The 24,026-nt window shown below is 38.4% G+C and overlaps 2 protein-coding genes across 2 annotated transcripts; one reads left to right on the forward strand and one right to left on the reverse strand.

Annotated features, from left to right (window-relative positions):
• The first annotated feature begins 490 nt into the window (after positions 1 to 490).
• On the forward strand, positions 491 to 11,879 carry LOC107562369 (insulin-like growth factor-binding protein 7). Its single transcript, XM_016246994.1, has 5 exons — positions 491 to 956; positions 6,874 to 6,983; positions 8,741 to 8,848; positions 9,100 to 9,226; positions 10,857 to 11,879. The coding sequence occupies exons 1-5, from the start codon at positions 542 to 544 to the stop codon at positions 10,874 to 10,876; spliced, it is 780 nt and encodes a 259-aa protein (XP_016102480.1). The 5' UTR covers positions 491 to 541; the 3' UTR covers positions 10,877 to 11,879.
• Positions 11,880 to 11,907: 28 nt separating this feature from the next.
• LOC107562371 (DNA-directed RNA polymerase II subunit RPB2-like) lies at positions 11,908 to 24,018 on the reverse strand. Its single transcript, XM_016246995.1, is given in 27 exon segments — positions 11,908 to 12,640; positions 12,870 to 13,065; positions 13,157 to 13,296; positions 13,298 to 13,324; positions 13,744 to 13,857; positions 14,019 to 14,126; positions 14,850 to 14,939; positions 15,030 to 15,280; positions 15,601 to 15,695; positions 15,805 to 15,901; positions 16,489 to 16,657; positions 17,437 to 17,635; positions 17,713 to 17,867; positions 17,955 to 18,066; positions 18,256 to 18,395; positions 18,477 to 18,620; positions 18,730 to 18,916; positions 19,327 to 19,446; positions 19,987 to 20,183; positions 20,313 to 20,477; positions 20,581 to 20,739; positions 20,878 to 21,097; positions 22,921 to 22,941; positions 22,943 to 23,028; positions 23,122 to 23,272; positions 23,448 to 23,520; positions 23,864 to 24,018. Coding segments are annotated over 27 exon segments (3,525 nt in total). The 5' UTR covers positions 23,883 to 24,018; the 3' UTR covers positions 11,908 to 12,550.
• Positions 24,019 to 24,026: the final 8 nt, after the last annotated feature.

Below are 24,026 nucleotides of genomic sequence, written 5' to 3' on the forward strand. Positions count from 1 at the left end.
TTGGCTTACGATTCTGGCCTGGTAGAAACAAATGACAAATTTTTTTAGAGGAAAAAAGTGTAGGGGTTATTATAAAATTATTTTTTTTAAATCTTTGTGTAGTTTTGCAATGTATACACTACCTTTCAAAAGTTGTTTTGTTTTTTTAGATGTTTTTGAAAGAAGTCACTTATGCTCAACAATGCAGCCTTTATTTAATCAAAAATACAGTGAAAACGGTAATATCTCTAGGATCACCTTTGCTTTTGGGAAATGCAGCCCTGGTCTCTTTTGACTTGGGACACCCTTGCTGCAACTATTTAGAAAACCCTCCCAACCACGAAAAACTACATTTGCACAAATTAAAAAAAAAATTAAAAAAATACTTTCCATGGTATCCATAAATTATGCCAACAAAAAAAGAACTATGCCAAAAACGGAGAATATGTTTACTTGTGCTATTGTATGTTTATAGTCCTGCTGGGCGGGGTCTAGTATCTCCATCCCAAAGCAGAAAGGAGCAGCAGACTCTGAACCAGCCTGAGACCCTAAACACCTCACTATGATCTGCTTTCTACTATTAACTCTGTTCGCTGTGGTGTCAGCGGACCGGCTGCCCCGCAGCTGCGGTACCTGCGACCCGAGTAAATGCGCGCCGCTGCCGGCCGAGGGCTGCTCCTCCGGGACGCTGCTAGACGCGTGCGGCTGCTGCGAGCTCTGCGCGTCTGGGGTGGGAGAGCCGTGCGGCGGACGCAGAGCCTCAGCCAAGCGCTGTGCGTCCGGACTCGAGTGCGTCAAGAGCGACAAAAACGAAAAGAGTAAATCAGGGGTCTGCGTGTGCAAGAGCAACTATCCCGTGTGCGGCACTGACGGCGTGAACTATAAAAGCGGCTGTGAGCTGAAAGAAGCAAGTGTGAAGGCAGTGAAGGAGAAAAAACCTGAGATCAAGATTCGGAACAAGGGCAAATGCGCTCAAGGTGAGATGCCTCAACACAGTAAGAACCTCTCTGTATTTAGCAGTCAACACTTAACTTTCATTAATAAGTAAGCTATTTAGATTAAATAATGATTATTAATAGTGCATGTAGGCTACAATATGTAATGAACGTTTAATGTATATATTAAACAGAATATTACACACACACATGCATAGGTGTGTGTGTGTGTGTGTGTGTGTAATATTCCGGTGAATAAAAGTAGCTAGCATACTAAAGGGTAAATTGTCACAATGGAACCTGTCACTAGGCATTCAATTGTAGGTATTTTGTATTTATATAATGCAATGGAATTCAGACATTTTTGAGTGTTATTTAAGTTTGGGGCCAATGTATTAATATTGTAAGTACAATATGTAGCTTCATCTTTGACAAATTTAAAAAATAATTTTAGTTCTGTACCTAAAGATCCCCAAACCAGGTGCAAAACATCATGTGCCTGCCATTTTAATATTTATAATGGCTCACTGTTTTAATTTAGATTGACTGTTTATGTTGCAAGAACATTTCATGTTTTGAAGTAGGCTATTCCTAAGCCATTTAAAGGTCAGTTTTTTTTATTTCATCCAATGTAGAATTTCATTAGGATCAGAGTGTATGTGCAAAGAAATGAAATGCTGACTTGTATGCACAGCTGTGTCAACAACTACTTTTCTACTTTCGATCATTTTTTGCTTGTTAATGCCCTACGTCATGCAATCACTTACATGATTCAGCTGTCATGTGCTTGTGTTTGGGTTTCTTTTCTCCCAGAGCGCTCATACACTGACCCGTCCTGTACTTTGTCCCTGGGACAAATGAATTGTTCACACACAGATACATTGACAATGTGTCAAGGCAACAACGGAACAGGCCAGAGGCCGTTGTTTTCATACAGGGTGGTAACGTTCCGCTATTCCTGAATAGACATATCTGAAATTCCAGCCTCTCCGGTGGATTTTCAATTCTGAAAAGGGAGATCAGGCCTGATCAAATAGCAATGTCTCATTTAGCAAAACACACAGACAGACTGTTGTTTTAAAGCAAAGTCAGACCGCATGAATCAGTGAACCTGTGTATAATTCATTACAACAGCATTTTGGCATGGGATTAAAAGAGCCAGAGGAATCTGTATGCCTCTCCAGTAGAGCTTTCTCTGACCTCTGGCTTCTGCAAAATGACAGAACTCAGCAGGAGTCAGAGTTGAAATACTCCTCAACAGTTCACAGGTTGAAACATATTTTGTTACCTTTACTACCTTTTGTTATCTTTACTAAAGTAACTTCAGTGTATGTGGGCTTCAACAATATAGGGGTGAATTCAGGTAAACTGTAACAGTTTTCTTGTTATCACGACTTAATTATCTTGTGATCGTGACATAACAAAAGTTTTCTTGTTATTACGGCTTAATTATCTTGTGATCTCGACATAACAAAAGTTTTCTTGTTATTGCGACTTAATTATCTTGTGATCTTGACATGACAAAAGTTGTTTTCTTGTTACCAAGACTTAACTCGTGATCTCGACATAAAACATTTCTCATTAACACGACTCATTTATGTGTGATGTCGACTTAGCTCGTTATCACGACTTAATTACCTTGTGATCTCGACATAGTGAAAGTTTTCTGGTTATCACGACTTAATTATCTTGTGATCTCGACATAACAAAAGTTTTCACATTATCACAGCTTAATTATCTTGTGATCGCGACATTAAAATGTTTTTTTTAAACCGACTACATATTTTCTTGTGATGTCGACATAGCGAAAGTTTTCTCATTATCACGACTAAATTGTCTCTTAATGATCCCTTTGGACTAAATCGATTTTTGAGTTTAACAACTCGGTTGTAATAGTTGAGTGAATTTTTTATCTAATCCTCAAAGTTTACCATTCAATGCAACTTTGAATATACCACACACATTGTATGGACTATTTTTAAGGTGCATTTATGATGCTTTTATATCTTTTATATGCTACAGCTCAAAGCAGAGAGGACGCCCGCGTATCAATACAGCTGTGACATCAGTTCCAGCTCATTGTGAGGAATTTGTCAATGCTATTGAAGAAGCCCTTAAGGTGGAAGCATATTCGTGAAGTCATCTACGTGTCCACCTTGGACATCTTTGGAAAGGGAAAGAAAGAGCCAAGACTGGTTCCAGGTGGGAGTTACTGTTCTCAAGCTGGCTATCAGAGCAAAACGAGCAGTGTTGCTTTATTATAAGAAAGAGGCTTCAGTGAAAGCTCTTACAGCATTTAGGAAGGCTAGAAATGACACCAAACGAATAGCTCGTAAATGTGCCAATGATTTCTGGCTGAATATCTGCGAGAGCATTCAACTCTGCTGACTGTGGCAGCATCCACTCAATGTATGAGGGAATGAAGAAGGCTTTCTGTCCAAGCATCATTAAGGTATCACCCCTAAAGTCCATTTCGGGCGACATCATAACCAATCGTGGGGAGCAGTTGAAAAGATGGCCAGAGAATTATCGGGATTGCAATAACTATTGGGGGATATCCCTTCAGAGTACTGTTGGGAAGGACTTTGCCTGGGTAGTTCACAACAGGTTGCAATCACTTGCAGAATGTGTGTATCCTGAAGCACAGTATGTTTTTTTTTATATGATCTTCTCATTAAGGCAACTGCAGGAGAAGTGCCGTGAGCAGAGGAGACCACTCTACATTGCCTTCATTGATTTGACAAAGGCTTTTGATTCGGTTAGCAGGCATGGCCTTTTTGCAGTACTTCAGAGGATTGGGTGCCCACTCAAGCTCCTGAGGATGATTGTATCCTGTCATGAAGAGATGCAGGGTACTGTCCAATATGATGGCTCATATTCTGACCCCTTCCCAATTCGAAGTGGTGTCAAACAAGGATGTGTTCTAGCACCAACACTCTTTGGTATATTCTGCTCTCTGGTGTTATATTGTGCCTTCAACCAGTCAGACGAGGGCATATACATTCACACCAGAAGTGATAGTAATCTGTTAAACCTCATGGTACAAAGGAGTTACAAAGTCTGATCAATTGCTTTTCACATGCTAGCAGAGATTTTGGACTGGTTATCAACCCTCTCAAAACCAACATAATGGGACAAGATGTCAGCTGTGCCCCTAGTATTTTTATTTAGGATCATACCATTGAGGTGGTAGAGAATTATATCTATCTTGGCTCTGCCATCTCCAATAATCTTTCCCTTGATGTTGAGCTGAACGCAAGGATTGGAAAGGCAACAGCAGCAATGGCCCACCTGGCAAAGTGGGTCTGGGATAACTCCATGCTGACAATCCACACCAAAATTAAGGTGTATCAAGCCTGCGTACTGAATACGCTGCTTTATAGCAGCGAAGCATGGACTGTATATTCCCACCAAGAACGCAGACTCAATGCCTTCCATCTTCGCAGTCTAAGAAGGATTCTGGGCATTTCCTGGTAGGACCTCATCTCTAATAAATTACCTAGTATGTTTGCCCTGCTCACCCAGAGGCATCTGCTCTGGCTCTGTCATGTCAGCCACATGTATGCTGGCCGAATCCCCAGAGATCTGCTATACGGTGAACATGTCACTGGCTCCAGGCCGGCAGGAAGGCCTGTACTTCGCTACAAAGGTGTATGCAAACAAGACCTGAAAGCAAGTAGCATCAATACAGACAACCTAGAAAAAGTAGCTGTAGGTCGTAACAGATGGAGGCGTGCCATTCAATCAGGCATCAAAGTTAACGAGAGGAGGAGAGAGCACCAGTGGGAAGACAAAAGAGAATGGAGACGGAAGAGAGCAGACCGAACATCTACACAGCATGATCTTTACTTGCAGCAATTGCAATGACTGTCACTCATTGACACTTTGACTCACCAATTGCTCTTCAAGAATTGGACTGTACAGTTGTAACGGTGGTGGCCACCCTAGCATAGATAAGCTCTATTAAAGAAAATGTTCGGACACCAGTCAGGTTTAATCCTGACAAAATTTAGATTAACCCAGGATAGCAAAAAGAAGAAACCACCTGTTGCAATATTAAATCACAAAGACAGTCAAAAGAAACACTGTTCAAACGGAAGATTTATTCCACAATCCTAAGACTTATATCTCCCTTATGTTTGCAGAGGCTCCTATTGGTTGAGAACCCCTGTTCTAAAACATGTAGCTTGATGTTCTGGTGTATCAAACATACATATAAATATACATAAATATAATCTAAAATACCTAAAATTCATAAAAATATAATTTCTCCAGATACAGGCTGGGCCTATTCTAGGGCTGTGTGATTAATCGAAATCATCATAAAATCGCGATTTGAGTTTGCACGATTTCTAAATCACTTTATAGCACGGATTTCCGTGCCCTGACCTCCTGCAGTATGCTATCCGAACCAATCAGAATGCAGCACGCCTAAATGGAGCACGAGAACAGAACAGACTGTGGTTTAAGGTTCAAAAAACACATTATTTTCCACATACTGTACATTATTGTTTCTCCTCTATGCCCCGCCTTTCTGAAACGTGTCAATTTTTATAAAGCTCATCGGTCTGAAAAGCGAGGTGTGCTCTGATTGGCCAGCTATCCAGTGCGTTGTGATTGGCCGAAAACCTCAAGCTTGTGATGGAAATGTTACGCCCCTTACCATACTGTGATGCTCTGTCCGGCTGGAGCGATGAGACAAAACCAATAAAACCCATTACAAACGAGGCATTTGTTACATCCAGTGGAGACATAATTACGGATTATAATGACTTATACTGTCTTTTTACGCATTGCATCGCGCCACGTAAACATAAAACCATGTCTGCCTGAACGCAAGGATTGGAAAGGCAACAGCAGCAATGGCCCACCTGGCAAAGTGGGTCTGGGATAACTCCATGCTGACAATCCACACCAAAATTAAGGTGTATCAAGCCTGCGTACTGAATACGCTGCTTTATAGCAGCGAAGCATGGACTGTATATTCCCACCAAGAACGCAGACTCAATGCCTTCCATCTTCGCAGTCTAAGAAGGATTCTGGGCATTTCCTGGTAGGACCTCATCTCTAATAAATTACCTAGTATGTTTGCCCTGCTCACCCAGAGGCATCTGCGCTGGCTCTGTCATGTCAGCCACATGTATGCTGGCCGAATCCCCAGAGATCTGCTATACGGTGAACATGTCACTGGCTCCAGGCCGGCAGGAAGGCCTGTACTTCGCTACAAAGGTGTATGCAAACAAGACCTGAAAGCAAGTAGCATCAATACAGACAACCTAGAAAAAGTAGCTGTAGGTCGTAACAGATGGAGGCGTGCCATTCAATCAGGCATCGAAGTTAGCGAGAGGAGGAGAGAGCACCACAGTGGGAAGAGAAAAGAGAACGGAGACGGCAGAGAGCAGACCGAACATCTACACAGACCGGCATGATCTTTACTTGCAGCAATTGCAATAAAGCATGCTCATCAAGAATTGGACTGTACAGTCACAGCAGGCGCTGTAACTCAGCAAATGTATAGAGGCCCCCATGGTGCCGTTTCCATTGTGTTACGAGATGCAGACGATGACGATATATCTTTTTTGAAGCCAGTCACCATTCACCTTAATTTTATAGAAAACTGCTAGGACATTGAATTAATTAATAATTCATAATTGTATGTGTTTAATAGAAGAAAAAGTCACGCGGACCCTCGTGTCATTTTTGGAAATAACCTTTTCAATTTTGATTGAACTATTCCTTTATGTGACTACACACTTAACACTAGAAGCAATGAAGCAGCTGTTCTCTGTATTACAATCTGCCCATCAGTGCAGTGTGCAAACTCTGTCCCAGAATTCCTTACTCAACCAGGCACGAGGGAAACCCACATGCTGATAACATCAGCATGGCATGCTTATATTATAATATGCAACTAGAATGCATCTTCTAAATCATTTTGTTTCTTTTGTGTCCTGAACAGCACCAGTTATTGTAACAGCTCCAGGAGAGGTCTGGAACGTGACTGGCTCACAGGTCTTCCTAAGTTGTGAAGCCACCGGGATACCCACACCTGTGCTCACCTGGAGAAAGGTAAAGAACAGATTTCAGTTACTCTATCGATATTGCTTTTGCAAGTAGTTAACGTTTGAGCTGATACATTTTTCATGTATCAGATCCTAAAGCACAGACACAAAACCCATATGGAAAAGAGGGAAGGATGTGCTTGTGCGTACAGTACAGCTCCAGCTATGTCAAAGGATGTCCACTGCTATGAATAACAGCACAGAAACAATAGCACCACAAACAAGGACTTTCTAGAACTAAAGGAGATATGCTTTCTCCTTAAAGATAGAATCGAAGAATTCCATGGGACTGGGCACTGCTTTGTACTGGTTTTAGAGTAGGTCACTAATATGAAATGCCACAGCGTATGACCGGATAGACAAATGACTAATGGTGATTTCCCATGATCAAAAACAAAACCTCCTTATTAACCTCTCTCAGGAAATCTGAAACCCTGGGAAATATTAGTCTTTAAAACTATGTTTGTGCTCTAACTCATTTTTGTGTCTGTAAATTAGTTTAAGACTTTAAACATGAGGTAATATGGGTTGTATTTTCTTATGCAGTTTCTGCTAATCAGGTTAGTCATGCTTCATAAATGGTGGAAACTAGATTATGTCCTGGATGCAGAATTTCACCCTTGCTTCAGATTGAGGGGCCCTGGGATATTTTTATTACAGCGATGCAGACGCAGAGTCACTCAATAACTACTTAAAACGTCTCTTGAGATCAGAGAAGGAGATTCAAAAGTTTAAGCAATAAAAAGCAAAGTCTGGAAGAAAGAGTGAGGGGAGTATTTTGAAAAGTTAGAGAAATTTGCATAATCTTTAATTTCTTTCGCTTATAAGTTAATACTGCCATTACATTAAATAATAATAATAGCAACAGCGACAACAATGAAAATAAGAACAATTATAAATATAATTAATAAATAAATAAAAATATATATATATTGTTCATATAATTTATTATAATTGATTCAAATAAAAATGTTTCTCTCAAATTGATACTCAACTCTAGAAAAAAATGCAACACTCACTCTACAAACATAAATGTAACTTTTATTTAAAAACAATAAGGTTCTGCCAAATTCAAAGCCTTCATCAGACATTAAGTGTTTCTCAAATTGATATGCAGATAATATAATATTCAAGGAAAATGTGTATTTGCTTAGAAAAATGCAAAATATAAGCATTTCTATAGCCTTACTGTAACTTCAGTAATATGCTTATGTTTACCTCACCGTTCACCTCACACTATATGGAAAAATACATAGAAAAACAAAACCAGGACATTTTATGGACAGTTCTTTTAACCCTAAAACACAGAATAAATGCAATGCGTATCAGAATACAGGGAAATACCTGTGAAAAATCAACATGGACATATTAACCCCGTGTTTACAGACAATTTTTAGTTTAGCATTTAGCATTTCCATAAATGCTCATAAACTCAAAGGACTTCAGATGGCTGTTGTTTATCAAACTACACAATACAATGCAATACATTATTTACTAGTTTAAGATCTATTTTGTCTGGTTCCACATGTGGTTATAGTTTAGAGAAAAGCTCAAAAAATATCTTTGATAATCTGTGCGAATGAAACAGTTCTTTCAGTAGAGTCTGGTGAAACTTAATCACGCACAACCAAAGTCACCACAGAACAAACAAGCTTTAATGTGCTGCAAAATCATGTGCTAGGGATTTATATGTTGAAATTTGTTTTGAATGAACCCATGCAGTGTAAAAGTAAAAGATCTTTATGAGTATTGTGATTCTCATAGGTATCTAATAGCAAAGAAAAGACTCCTCCACTCCCTGGAGACAAAGACAACCTGGCCGTCCAGACCCGCGGAGGCCCGGAAAAGCATGAGGTTACTGGCTGGGTGCTAGTAAGTGTGTTTTAACTAAATATAAACTCTTTCGATTATGCATCTCTCCGCACATAACTACTACAAGTTTCTGCTGCAAGTGTGTGTTATTTATTGCGCAACAAAACCGTTACAACATTGTTTTGTTGACAGCGCAGCTCTGAAGGCGCTCTAGGCTTATCTCAGGTTACATTAGTTTGGAATTCTCTGCACCTATCAAGACATTGAGAACAGATTGAGTGAAAACTAAGGTTGATGGCCATCTGTTGTAGATATCTCCACTTACCAAGGATGAGGACTGCTCCTACGAGTGTCACGCTAGCAACATCCAGGGCGAAGCATCGGCTGTGGGCTCCATTCACGTGGTGGATTCCATCAATGACATTCCTTCCAAGAAGGGTGAGTGAGAGCAGTTGAACCGTGGTTGACTGATGTACAATAAATCAGTCCATTTGCACCTACTTCATGCTTCAGGATACATAAAAGACCTGCATTAGTAGTAGAAACTTAATGTGTGCATCACATGGCTGTATAGAACGTGTCCCATCATGCCAAGCTGTTTTCTTGGCCATCATCACCTGCCAGTTCCCTGTGAGCAAGATTTTTGCAGTGACAAGAGTTTCTACTGTTGCATGTTCAGCCCATAAAACAACTTTATGAGGAACATACCCTGGTTTCAGTCCATCATCAAAATTTTGCTTCACTAAGGCATGCTCGAAAATTCCAGCTTAGATGAGATTGAATGATTTCTGAAAAAGCTTGCTAGCTAATTGTCATTTACTCACCATTGTGTTGTTCCTAACCCATATGACTTTCTTTTTTTCTGTGTAGAGCAGAATGTCCAAGCTGCTGTTTTCCATACATTGGAATCATTCTGTGATGACAGTGCTTCCAAAATTACAAAAAGCATCAAAAAAGTACCATATGACTGAAGTCATACAATCAGCATGGATTTGATTGCTGCACAAATGTCACATCTGCCTTTTAATCTGAATGGAGAAGCAAATAACATTTAAAGCTTTAAAGTGTAAAATGATTTAAGTCCAGTGTTACTGTTAACTAAAACTAAAATGAAATTTAAAATATAATAAAAATACAATTATAATAAATAAAATATATGATATATATGATAAAAAATAAAATATAAGGGAACTTATATTCCTTGGGAACTAACTGAAATAAAACAAGGTGAAGATGTAATAAGATGCAAAAACTAGTACTGAAAAAGATTTTAAAAATGTCAGTTCTTTTAGGGACAGGAAAGGCTAAGTAGAAGCAATTTTTTAAAAATAAAAAACAATTTCTTTGGGAACTAACTGAAGTAAAATAAGTTTAAGTAAAGCAATGACAAACTAAAAGAAAACGCAAGAAAAAAAGAAAATGTCAGTTCTTTTAGGAACTGAAAAAATCTAAACAGAAATATTAAATAATAATAATAAAAATGATAAAAGCACATAAAAACGACTAAAACTAATATGAAAACTGAAAATATTTTAAAAATCATAGCTAATTCAAAATATGAATAAATACTTTAATATATAAATAATACAAAATTGACACTGTTTAAAGGGATCGTTTACCCAAAAATAACAATTCTGTCATCATTCACTCAGGCTTAAGTTGTTCCAAACCTGTATCTTTCAACAGAAATCTATCTTCCATCAAACAGTTGACGGTAGCCATTGACTTCCATGAAAAAATAAATAAATAAAAATGCTATGGAAGTGAATGGCTACCATCAACTGTTTGCTTACCAACATTATTCAAAATATCTTCTTTTGCACTCAACAACTTGAGGGTGAGTAAATGATGACAGAATATTAATTATTGGGTGAACTATCCCTTTAAATCTCCATTTGTTCCTCACATATGATTTGGAATATAGCACACAAGTTATATGAACTACTTTTATGATGATTTTGGAGCAGAATTTTAGTTTTTAGGTGTTATTTATCTAATGCCAAATACCTACCTTTGTTTGGCTGTATAACACAATATTCCTTTTTGCCTCTTGTCTGTTTGTATGCAGGGAAGGATGCTGAGCTGTAAGAGGACGTGGCCTCTGACTGAGATGTTGAAACACTACACCTGTGCACTGAAGACAAGCATTTAGCACAATCACTGCTCTCTCACACCACCTGAACCACGAACAGCGGCTCCCACATGGGCACTTTATTCTGTAGAAGTTGCTCTATGGAGAAAACTTGCTTTATGTGAAAAAAGAGACTTCTTTAATATAGCTTATATCAAAATACTTCTATATACATACAAGGTGGAGATCAAACATAAATGTTTAAGAATTCAATGAAAACCCCATATTAACAGGGCATGACTCCGTCTAAATTTTGAGGGGAACCTGTACCCTCTAATTTTATGATTAAAGCACTAAATGTTTCTTTTCCCCTCATTTTTTCCAATTGATGAAAATCCATCGTAGACTCGCTGCAATTAACGGAAATCCGTCGTAGCGAAGGAGAACTTTAATCCCTGTGTTCAGAGACACTCACAAAAATCCAAATATACACTTTATCTCACTCTACAATGTGTCTGCCCACATAACTTCGATACTGTAAAGCGCCAACAGGGATGACCTTCAGATTGATTTTTTTAAAGAGATACACGCACTTGTACACAAGAACACAAACATTCAGGCGTGCACACTTCATATTCACACTCACATGCATATGAAGGCACTCAAATATCTCGTCTCCACTCATCATATGCATGTTTCGCTTCACTTCATTTTTCAAGATGTTTTTGATGATACAAATTGTACTCATCCCTTTTGTTGTTTTTTTTCTTATGGTGGATGTTTATGGTGCTGAAAAACAGATATTTTGAGCGTCAACTATTTGTGCACAATTTGTGTTTTTAGACTTTTAGCTGTTCCTCCCAGGTTCAGTCAAAACAAAAAGCTTTAAGACTACTTCATCTAAATCAGGGTTTCTCAAATGTTTTACTATAATGGGCCAAAAATCATACTTAATTGAGAACCATGGGCCGTAAGTAAATGTTGCATTATATCCAACTAGGTTTTATTACAATTTTAAAGGGGGGAAAAAAAATCTGATTTTTTTAAAAAATAATAAAAAAATTACTAATTAAGATATACATCAATGGTATGTTTTTTATTTTTTACCTATTCGAGAGCAACTTTGGCCTGCAGGCCCTGGTTTGAACATCTCTGAGCTAAATAAAGAGAATATTTTCATGGGAAAGCCAACAAAAAAATTATTTTCTTTTAGTTAATGCCATGACAATTTCGCTAAACAAGTCACAAATACTGTAGTTCAGAGGACGTTAAGAATTAATAGTTTACAGTGGTTCCTAAATTACAGTAGAATTAAGTGTTGTCCTATAAAAGTCTGAGCATCTAATGCATCTGTTTATATGTTTTGATATTTGTATAACACTAATGAATAAAGATGTACTTGAAGAGGCATACAGTGTGTTGTCTGTGTGGAAAAACTAAGCAATCATGTCTTCATGATCACAACTTTTTATTTTTATTTTTTTAAAAGCTTTATTTTATTCTAAGTTGAACAGCCAAAACATCTGTTTCAGAACAATAACATGATAAACAACAACAACAAAAAATGTAGAAGTTCACAAGCCCAGCAGTTTCCACAGGAAGTGCTGTTGGGATCCATTCAAAATAATTTTCCCTATGATTTTTTCCATTATTCTGTATATCCTGTTTTCCGTCATTCATCTGTGTTTTGTTTAGCTGGTCATCATCCGTGGGGCAATGCTCATAGACATCAGCTCCTGGAATAACAGCTTACAGGCGTACGGCATCCTCACCAGAGAGATCTGAAAGAGCAAAGCAGAGGATGGAAAGAGTCACGAAAGAGCCTGTGTTAACATCTTAAATAATCCAAAACAAGTTCTATAATGTGCTCAGGTAATAGCTCATTGCTTGCTCCTTATCCTGTATTGCATCCATGCACTGGATGAATTGATCATAATAAGATCAATAGCATACAGCGTGAAGTTTCATGTCCACCTGACTCAGTCAGACAGGATATCAGTGCTTGCTCACCTGTGTCTTGTTGCGGCAGCCCCTGCACTCATAAGTGTGCGTGCGGGTGTTTGCTATGGCCATGAGGCCGCATAGATTGCAGACGTGGACCTGGTATGGGTCAGAGGCCTCGAAAAGTCTCTCTTTTAGGAACGGAGCGGCACCGTGAGCGATCTGACAGTCACGTTCCATCTCTCCAAAACGCAGCCCACCATCACTGAAGAAGAAAAAAAAAAAAACATAAGATCTGATAGGTGATTTTATAAATTATGCATGGAAAAATTGCAAGTATGATCATGATGTCTCACCGTGATCTACCCTCCATGGGCTGTCTGTTGAGGATCTGGACTGGACCACGGGCTCTGGAGTGGATCTTATCATCCACCATGTGCTTCAGACGCTGGTAGTATGTGGGTCCGATGAAGATCTGAGAGGTGAGCTTGCTTGCTTCATATAGTGAAGCCATTATACAGAACCTGCAAAAAACACTATCATTAGAAACATGTTTCAACATATTTAATGCATTCTTAAAGGGACAGTCCACTCAAAAATTTAAATGGTTATTTACTCATCTTCACAGCGTTCCAAACCTGTATGACCTTCTTCTGCGGAACACAAAAGAAAATATTTAGAATATTTTTGATTACCAAACTGTTTCAGCTCCCATTGACATCCACTGAATTTTTGTCCAACAGAAGTCAATGGGAACCAAAGCTGTTTGGTTATCAACATTCTTCAAAATATCTTCTTTTATGTTCCTCGGAAGAAAGACCTAATAAGTAATAGGTCAACTAATTTGGAACAACTTCAGGATGCATAAATTAGAACAATTTTCATTTTTGGGTGGACTATCCCTTTAATAGTGCTGCCACACTGGCAGGTAGAAGCTCTTCACCTCATTGCCTCTCAGATGGTAACCGTATTCTGACAGCAGGTTGGAGACCTTTTGTACATTCACAGCATCGTTGAATGGCGTGGCATCACCGATCTCCCCTTTGTTAGCAGACACCTGAACGGAAGTACCAAACATGTCAACATGACTTCGCTGGAGAATCTTTGTGGTGCACGTGTGCAAACACATGTTCCCAGAATAAACATCTGTCGCTAATGTAGACAACGAGTTGAAAGTCAAGCCCGATATGCAGGATTAGGAGAAGAGAACCAAAGTACCTTCCCCTGCAGGCACTCGATCAAATGGCCGACTGTCATTCTGGAGGGGATGGCGTGAGGGTTGATGATGATATCTGGAGTGATTCCTTCACATGTGAACGGCATGTCCTAATGAAAGAAATTCACAGCGCAGGTCAGACGCGCACCTCAGCTGCATTTGGGTTTTCGGGTGACTGTTTACAAGGCCTTCAGCTGTGAGTCTCTCTGCTATCAGGAACTGTTTAAGAGCCACATCCTGTGAACAGACCTTCAACTACAGGCTAGTCTAAACAAAGCTGGCATACACATTTAGTCACACTGACATAAAAAATGAGCACTACAACATTACATCCTCCATTATACACTTCCGTTCAGAAGTTCAGTAAAGGTTTTTTTTTTTTTTTCTGTTAAAATAATACTTCTATTCAACAAAGACTCATTACATTGATTAAAAGGTGACAGTTTATTTAAAAATAAATGCTGTTCTTCTGAACTTTATTCATCAAAGAAGCCTGCAACAAAAATTTGGTTTTCACAAAAATATTAATTAGCACAAGCGTGTTCAACGCTGATAAGAAATGTTTTTTTAAGCAGCAAATCAGCATATTAGAATGATTTCTGAAGGATCATGTGACACTGATGAAAATTCAGCTTTGTCATCACAGAAATAATTTACAAAAATAATTTACAAAAACAGAAAACAGCTATTTTAAACTAATATATTATTTCACAATTCTTGTTTAACTATTTTTCCCCAAATAAATGCAGCCTTGGTGAGCATAAGAGACTTCTTTCAAAAACATAAAATAATCGTATCGGCCTTTAAACTTCTCTATGATAGTGCACATTTACCTCTTGTCTGTACTGGATACCGCAGGTACCCTTCTGACCGTGACGACTGGCAAACTTGTCTCCAATTTGTGGTATACGAACTGAACGGACCTGCACAAAGTTTGTAAAATGCTAAATTTACATTCATGCATTTGGCACAAACGGTGTTTAAAGAATGGCAAAATAAATCTCAATGCACACCCTAATTTTGCAGAACTTGTAGCCCTCTTGGTTTAGCGTGACCATGACTTGGTCAACAATTCCGGTTTCGCTGGTGCGCAGGAATGTGCTGCAGTCTCTCTTAGTGTAGCGACGGTTGGTGCTTTCCAGTTCATCGTCATTCTCTGGAAGCGTTACGGTTTTGCCAATGATAACATCCTCGCCAGACACACGTACACCAGGAGCAATCAAACCATCATCATCCAACTTGTCATAGATCGCATGTCGCATACCTTTAGAGAAAAAGAAAAAGAAATGATAATGCACCTTATGCAGAATGCCTCACCATGTTCTAGCTAAACGTGATGTGATAAAACATCAAGCAATGCACCCCATCTCAGGGTTTATCTTAAGGTTTACAGCGAATGTCAACAAGAATATTCAAACTAAAAACTCACTGGTCCACACATGTAGACAAATATTTAACAAATATTTTCTGACTTGATTTTTTTGCTTCATGCAGTAGTCAGAACAGAATAATTATATGATGCTGCAAACATGCTGCTTGAGGCTAGTAAGGATGAAAAGAAGAGTAAAAACACTAGAATTGCACCTTGACAGGTCTCTCGGGTGGGTTTCTCAAAGATCTCTTCCTGGTCAAAGCCTTTCTTGGATTCCTGTTCCTTGTATGAGCGGTAGAACACAGACCTGAGATGACACACATTTTAATCACAACAGGAACTTTGTGAAAAAGGAGAATTTTAAGTTATGTTTCACATTACAATTTCCCCAGCTAAAAAAACCTAGAATCCAATACCTGAAGAATCCACGATCCACAGCCGAACGGTTCATGATGACAGAATCTTCCTGGTTGTATCCAGTATATGATGCAATAGCCACAATAGAATTGATACCTTTTAAGAAAAATATATATTTTTGGAATTACGAATTTTTCCTCATTTTGTTTTGAATGATGTCTGAATCATTTACAGTTTGGTGAGATTTTTTTTTTTTTTATGTGCCCAAGGCTGTATTTATTTGATCAAAAATATAGTAAACAGTAGTATTATGAAATATTACAATACAATTTAAAATAAGTGTTTTAAATTGTATTACATTTTAAAGCAATTTATGGTAGAATGGCAAAACTGAATTTTCAGCAGCCATTACTCTTCAGTGTCACATGAACCTTGAGAAATCATTTTAATATGATGCAATGATCAAGAAACATTTCTTATTATCATCAGTGTTGAAAACAGTTGTGCTTAACATTGTGGAAACTGTGACACTTTTTCAAGATTCTTTGATGAACAGAACAGCATTTATTTAAAATACATTTTGTAAAATTATAAATGTCTTTACTAGCACTATTGATCAATTTAATGAATCCTTGCTGAAGTAAAGTATTAACTTCATTTAAAAAAAATCTCACTGAGCCCAAACCTTTGAACGGCAGAGTATAAAGTTGCAGTACTACTGTTCAACATAAGAAATAGATTACGTGCCGGCAGCTCTCTAAAGCGCAGGTACTCCATGGAACGAGTTGTGACTAGGGGTTTCTGGGGGTAGTAGAGCACATGTGCCAGGGTATCCATACGCACATGGAAGTTGGTGATGTAAACTCCCATGGCTTGTTTACCCATAGCAGACTGGTACGCGTTTCTGGGAGACTGTAGACAGGAGACTGTATCATTTAGATGCTATATTATGCAAGTTCTTCAGCTACAAATGGTTATACTAGAGAATATTCCAATTAGATATCATATTTGGGTTTGCAGATGTTAAAATCCTCTAAAATGTTAAAGGGGTCATGAAATGATCAATCAAAAAACACTTGATCTTTTGCATCGCCTTCCTTCTGATCCTAACACTAGTAAAGAGTGGATTAACTTTATTCCAGATCGCATCAGTTCACTTAATTTCACCACAGATCCATATACAAACAAAGCACAATTCGACGCAGGATTTTCAGAAAGATTGAAACTAAAAGACGATGCTGTGCGACTATATTGGATCCGACAGTAATGTTGCTCCACACAAGTGTGAGTAACTGTTTTTATTACGTGGTCACTATTGCTTTGTCTGTTAGTACAGATCGTTGATATGCACCGAGTATTTATGCGTTTTTAACTAAAATAACAGCAGCATCCGTCTAGAAGTACGTAGGGTGTCAAACATACACAACTGTTAGCCAATCATAGCAGTGGGCATTTACGTCCTTGAGTCTACAATCCGCCACGCCTATTCAAACAGAGCGTTTAGATGAGGGGGGTCAAAACAGGACAGAAAATAGCCTATTACTTCAAAATTCTGACGTTTTTTTGATGTAAAAATCTTGATAACATTATATGTGGAGCTTAGAAAACAGTACTAAAAAAAAAGTTCATGACCCCTTTAATAAATCCACAATATCATACAGGTATCATAGAGGTAATATGTGGGGCGGTACCTGGTTGTGATCAGGGAAGGGAATAATAGATGCACAGACACCCAAAATCATGGACGGGTGAATCTCACAATGTGTATAGGTGGAGCAATAAGCCACGCCCTTCTCCTGAAGGTCATCAGGGGTCATGGCCAACATCACAGTCTCCTCCTCTAGTGTGTCAATATATTCAACCACACCACTGGCTACCAGGTCCTGCCAACTACACAACAGACAGATACTCTATTATTGAGGAACAGTCGGATTCTGAAACCAGGTATTCTTCCCAAATGTATGTACCTGTAATTGTTGTACTCTCTCTCTTTGAGCTGGTCAATATGTCGTCTCTTCAGAAGAAGTTTCTGTTTTTCTACAATAAGCAGTGGACGGCAGATCCTGCCAGCATCTGTGTAGATCCTGATCTCCCTCTCACGAATATCTCGGATCATTGACACCTGGACCACGATGAAAACAAGATCACAGTTAGGTGCTGTATACTGAATAAAACGTTAAACTGGAGTGGTGCTCAAGTGTTGTCACACCTCAGACACGATGATGTCCATCTGTCTCCTCAGTTTCCGCAGTGTGTTCATCAGCTGCTCGGGGTCTTTATGAATACCCACCCAGCAACCATTCACAAAAATCTTAGTTGCACTGAAGGAAGAAACAATTATATTGTATGATTCAGTAAAAAATCTTTTTTGACTATTGACTATGAATTTATAAACAAAGAAAGCCAATAAAAAAAAAAAACTATGAATAGAACTGTGAAATCAAAAAGCTTGTGAAGCTTGTTGATTTCAGCGGAATGCTGCTGCCCCCATAGAACAGGATGACACTCACTCTGCAATGGCAGCGGGTGAGATTTCCTCCAGGTTCTCCATGCTCCACTCTTCCAAGAACTCCAGGATGGGGGATGGCTGAGATCCCACAGAAATGTAGGCCATGAGCGCTAGATTCTTCACCAAACCTACAGCATGGCCCTGCAACAAAATAATTCCCCTACATTGAAAACTTGAGTTGGGGTTGAAGGTCACATGCATACTAGTTTTAAAGGGTACTACCTCTGGGGTCTCAGCAGGGCACACCATACCCCACAATGTGTTATGAAGCTGCCTGGGTTTGGCCAGCTTGCCATCTCGTCCTATAGGCGAGTTTACACGGCGCAGGTGGGAAAGAGTGGAAGCGAAGGTCAACCTGTTCAACACCTTTGTATATAAAAAAGACAATGAAGATACGTGAGTGAACAGTTAGCAAAAATGGTAGAGCAATGGAAGAAACGTTTGTAAATGGAAAATAAAGCATATTTGAGCTCACCTGAGATACTCCAGCTCTGGCCTGATGGGCTTTCTTCACATCCCCCCAGTTACCCGTGGCCAGAGAGTACTTAAGTCCATCAGAAATGATGCGAGTCTTAATGGCCAGCTCGAGATTAAAGTCCTTCCCCCGGTCAATAATCTTCTGTGCATAAATTCTGATCTCCTTTAGTAGGTTCTTGAACATTCTGGGAAAAACAGATAAACAAAGATTTCAACTCTGGAGGTAATTTTCATCTGGAAACTTCCACAAGCATTATTTAATGTACAGTGGGTACGGAAAGTATTCAGACCCCCTTAAATTTTTCACTCTTTGTTATATTGCAGCCATTTGCTAAAATCATTTAAGTTAATTTTTTTCCTCAATGTACACACAGCACCCCATATTGACAGAAAAACACAGAATTGTTGACATTTTTGCAGAGTTATTAAAAAAGAAAAACTGAAATATCAGATGGTCCTAAGTATTCAGACCCTTTGCTCAGTATTTAGTAGAAGCACCCTTTTGATCTAATACAGCCATGAGTCTTTTTGGGAAAGATGCAACAAGTTTTTCACACCTGGATTTGGGGATCCTCTGCCATTCCTCCTTGCAGATCCTCTGAAAAGGAAAGCAAGCAGGGGTCCAGCGAGATCAAGTCTCTTGTTGCCATAGTGATCTCTGTCATCCAGCTCTCGTCTGCCCAGAGCGGCCAACAGCAGTCTGTGAACCATATAACTAAAAAGAGAAAGCAATCAGATTGTATTTATATTACACAAATATAAAAATCTTTAAGTCATTTTTTTTTTTATAATAAACAAATGTGTTTATATATACACACTACTGTTCAAAGGTATGAGGTCAATAATTTTTTTTAATAAATGTAAACTTCTATTTAGCAAGACAGACTAAACTGATCAAAGTGACAGTTAAGACTTTTACATGATCTGAAAAATATTCTATATTCTATTTAAAATAATGAAATTTAAACTTCCAGTCAAAGAATCCTGAAAATTTTTTTATCCTTGCTTCCACAAATTATATTAGATATTAGAATGAACATGCAGGATCATGTGACAAAGACTAGAGTAATGGCTGCTGAAAATTCAGCTTTGCCATCACAGGAATAAATTACTTTTTAAAATATTAAAACAAATTGTAATAATACTTCAAAATAAAAAATGTTATTGTATTTTTGATCAAAATCTTACAGACCAAAAACTTTTTTATGGTAGTGTAAGCTACAGCCAACGCGATAAAATCATAATGCTATTTTACCCTAGAAAATATGCTTTCTTGGTTTCGCAGAAATCTGATACACCAACATGTGGCAGCACCTCCTTCTGCAAAACCTCTTTAGCATATTTGATTCTTCTTTCTTTAGTGACACCAGGTTTGGCCCCTCTGGAGCCAATGAAGTTCAGAGCCACATTCTCTTCCTGAATCACAAAGGCCTCGTCCAAAGATGGCTTCACCTGGGCGGGCGGGGGGGGATACGAGTATGTCGTTATTAGTCTTGAGCTGAATCACTAATTTATTGGTACTTCTCAAATAAATCTCTACTAATCAAAGGATTGCTTAATTTTTCACAAAAGGGGACATACCATTTCCATCATCTCAGGATCGTCAAAGTCATAGATGATGTGTTCCAGGATGTCTCTATCTGACACAAATCCCAAAGCACGGAATACAATGATGATGGGTACTTCCTGCCGGATATACGACAGAGTGGAAACAATCCTCTGGCCGATGGCACTTTTCTTTACTCCCTGGACACAGAAGAAATATTTGCGTAGGAAGTGCACAAAGGGTTAATGAATCCAAAAACCATACAACTTTGCTCAATCTGCAAGCAGAATACTTGATACTGACCTGCCCTCCACGGGCCATCATGCTGACCCAGATGGTACTGGTGGGTCTGGAGGAGTTCTCCAGACACGACCTGCACTCTCCTGTGTAAGCATACTTGGAGTCTTTCTTGGCAAACACATATACTGTGTTAGTGGCCATCTTCTCTTGAGCAATCAGGACCTGGAGAAATGACAGAACACATTTAACCTAAATCAGACTTTTGAAACAAATGATGCAAAACGACAACAAATGATATGATTTCACTAACAAAATAATTCTGGTTATGTCTGTAATTCTGTGTTTTGAAACAAAACTGACCTTCTCTGAACCATTGATGATGAAGTAGCCTCCAGGGTCCAGTGGGCACTCGTTCAACTCACAAAGATCACGATCCGTCAGGCCGCTCAGGAGACAGTACGTGGAACGGAGCATGATGGGAATTTTGCCAATGAAGGTTTTCTGATGCTGTGTCTGCTGTTGCTCTTCCCCATCCTTTATGATGGTCTTTGTGATGTCCACATACAGAGGGGCAGAATACCTGCAAGTCACAACGTGCATTCAGATACAACATGTAATAAAAGCTCAGCCTGCCTCTGTCAAATTTGCCAAACTGAAGTTACATGGTGTTGTGTGAACTTTAAAAGTCCTTTAAAGTTCACACAACACCATGTAACTTCATTATGCTTTAATACCTCTTTAACCTTTGAAAGACTAAGCACATTTTTAACATCTCTAAATTATCAACATGATCAAAACTTTGCTCTAAAGTCTGTCGTCTGTTTGACAGTGTATACTTTTTTAGCAAGTAAAAGGCCTTTTAGTATAATTCCAAAAACTGAAATCTACTGCTGAATACTGATTTTAATAATAAACGTAAGAATAACTTTTATTAGTAATATTTTACGATGAATACATTCTAGACTAAATTAATTTAGGATTACTTTATTATACATACATCCTTTTTAGAAAAATTATGTTAAAATGGGATTATCAAAAATCAAACATGACACATCAGGCTTTTAAGTAATGTTTATTTGTACAACTTTACATAATATGTTTTATCCCCCAAAATAAAAACCACAGAGCTTTGATCATAAAACTAAGCACTTAAATTAGTGCTGTAAAAATTAACACATTTTGTGATTAACGCATGTGATCATTTTTTTCAGTTTGACGCGTTAAAAATACATAATGCAATTAACGCAGGGGCGGAGCTAGGGTTGGCCACCCCACTCACAATTGCTGCTTCTGCCTCTTTTTTCTTGACAAGAATTGCATTTATTTAGACGCAGAAATTTTCAGACACGCACTCCAACTTCACCTCAGCACCAGGTGCTAGTCAAACAAGCACAGAAAATGTACAGGTGACGAGGGAGCTTCAGTAGAACAACAGTGAACTTCGGTCAGATGCGATGTTGTCAGGCCATATGTCAGTAAAAATGAATTTTCCTGTCCTGTCAGCCGTTTTACTGTGCTTGTAGCACGTGCAAATGTGGCGATGTGCACTGTAGCCTATATCATTTCATATTAAAGCACAAAAGAAACGAGCATGCAATGTCGTAGTTATGTCTTCAGTTAAGTCATTGTTAACAAAAAAAAAGCTCCCTTAAAACTGTGCATGCATGTAAGCATTTGTTATATACACGAGTCAGATTTAAGAACATGTCTCTGAAATGCAGTGGTTTTCAAAACTGTCCAGGAGCAGCACAGCACTGTCTCTCATCTAACACACCCAGTTCAACTCTTCAGCTCATTAGTAGAGACTTTAAGACCTGAAGTGTATTCAGAAACGGTAGAGTTGTGAGAAAATACGATGTGTATCAGAGCCGCGTCATGTTCAGCAGCGGCAGCTCTTAAAGCAGCCAAAATAACCCAGCTGCTGTGATGGCTGTTAATCAAAGAACAAAAGAACAAAAAAAAAAAGGAAATCAATAACTTTTGTAGCTTTAAGGATTCATCTATATTTAATTTAGAATTTAGTGATAACTTTATTCAATTTCTGTATATTTCCTACTTGCTGAAGGACATTTATTATAATGGGTTTATATGAAGATTGTTTTAAGTTTACTTAAATTAGAAGTAATTTTTTAAAGGCTAATAAATGTTACAATTGATAGCTCTCAATTATACTGTAATGCTGAATGACTAGTCAATGGTTAAATATTAGGGGGGGGGGGACTATTTCTCCTATATAATACTCTATGAGCCATAAATATGATGGGCTGAAATATGATACTAAAAAAAAAGCTTTTTTTTTTGTCTAAAGGTTCAATAAACTGCTCCATTTTTAAAAATTCATATTTTTTATTATTTCACGTGACCGGGTTAAACTCCCCTCGAACACTGATGGGCATCACTCACGTGAGATTTCGGAGTCTGGCTTGGCATCATAGGCGAGGGAGCGCCATCTCTTTCCCAGTGAGTAGGTTTGGACAGGTAGATTTGCTCAAACTTCAGGAGGTACCGAGGCTGCAGAAAAATAAAATAAAATGACAAAGTCAATCTATTTTTGAAAGGACCATAACCACATATGATAGAAGGGCACTGAATCCAGCCACTGACCGGTTCCTCCACCTCTCCAGATGTGTGCTGGGCCTCAGCCTGCAGGTCAATGGGTGGAGCATCCTCCACAATCCTCTGCACAGACATCTGGATGAACTCATCGAATGAGTCCAGCTGCTGTCGCACCAAACCCTTTTCGTCAAAGTATGAGCTGGAAAGAGAAGCATGACAAGAAACAAGCAAAGCAGTGTCAAAAAAGTTTAAGATTCCTCTTAAAGATTATATATATATATATACACATATATAATTAACAACTGTAATTAAAGTTACACAAATTCCTGCACAAATGCAATGACAATTATTATTATTTTTTTTTACACAATTACCTGATAACAATCCAACAGGCCTCCTGCCACAAATCAGGGGTGATTTCATCATCATCTTCATCATACTGGATATCTACAATAATTACAGAACTTAAAGTCATTTAATAACACAAATAGTTGATCTAATGCAAAGAGTGTAACACAGTAGCTGACAAATCATGCTTACAAATTCAGTGCCTCATTCTTTCTCTCAATCAGTCTAAAATGGAAACCACACATTAAATGCTTGTACTAGATATACAACCTAGACTTATAATATTAAAAGTTAGTTAGTTTTGCTTAACTTGTCCATTTTACGACAAAGCTAGCTTTAGCCAGTTACGTTGTGTTAACGCTTGAAACTAAATCAACTACACATTTCACTGTAATAAAACAATAAAGAAACACAAATGAAGCTTATATTTCCCCACACATACCTTCGTCTTGATCATACATGATATTTGCTGGTGAATAACTTCTTCTTCTTCTTAATGTTTAACGGCGGTTGGCATCCAGCGTAATTGGTGCATTACCGCCACCATCTGCTCCGGAGTGTGGATCAGACAACAGGTTCACAGACTAATACACCCAAATTCCCTC

This window comes from Sinocyclocheilus grahami, unplaced genomic scaffold (genome assembly GCF_001515645.1).
Source record: "Sinocyclocheilus grahami isolate Dianchi unplaced genomic scaffold, SAMN03320097.WGS_v1.1 scaffold820.1, whole genome shotgun sequence".
NCBI lineage: Eukaryota > Metazoa > Chordata > Actinopteri > Cypriniformes > Cyprinidae > Sinocyclocheilus > Sinocyclocheilus grahami.

Coding starts and splice junctions, on each gene's coding strand:
- LOC107562369 (XM_016246994.1), top strand. CDS start 542: ATGATCTGCTTTCTACTATTAACTCTGTTCGCTGTGGTGTCAGCGGAC. Junction 6,984..8,740: donor CTGTGCTCACCTGGAGAAAG/GTAAAGAACAGA, acceptor TGATTCTCATAG/GTATCTAATAGCAAAGAAAA. Junction 9,227..10,856: donor TGACATTCCTTCCAAGAAGG/GTGAGTGAGAGC, acceptor GTTTGTATGCAG/GGAAGGATGCTGAGCTGTAA.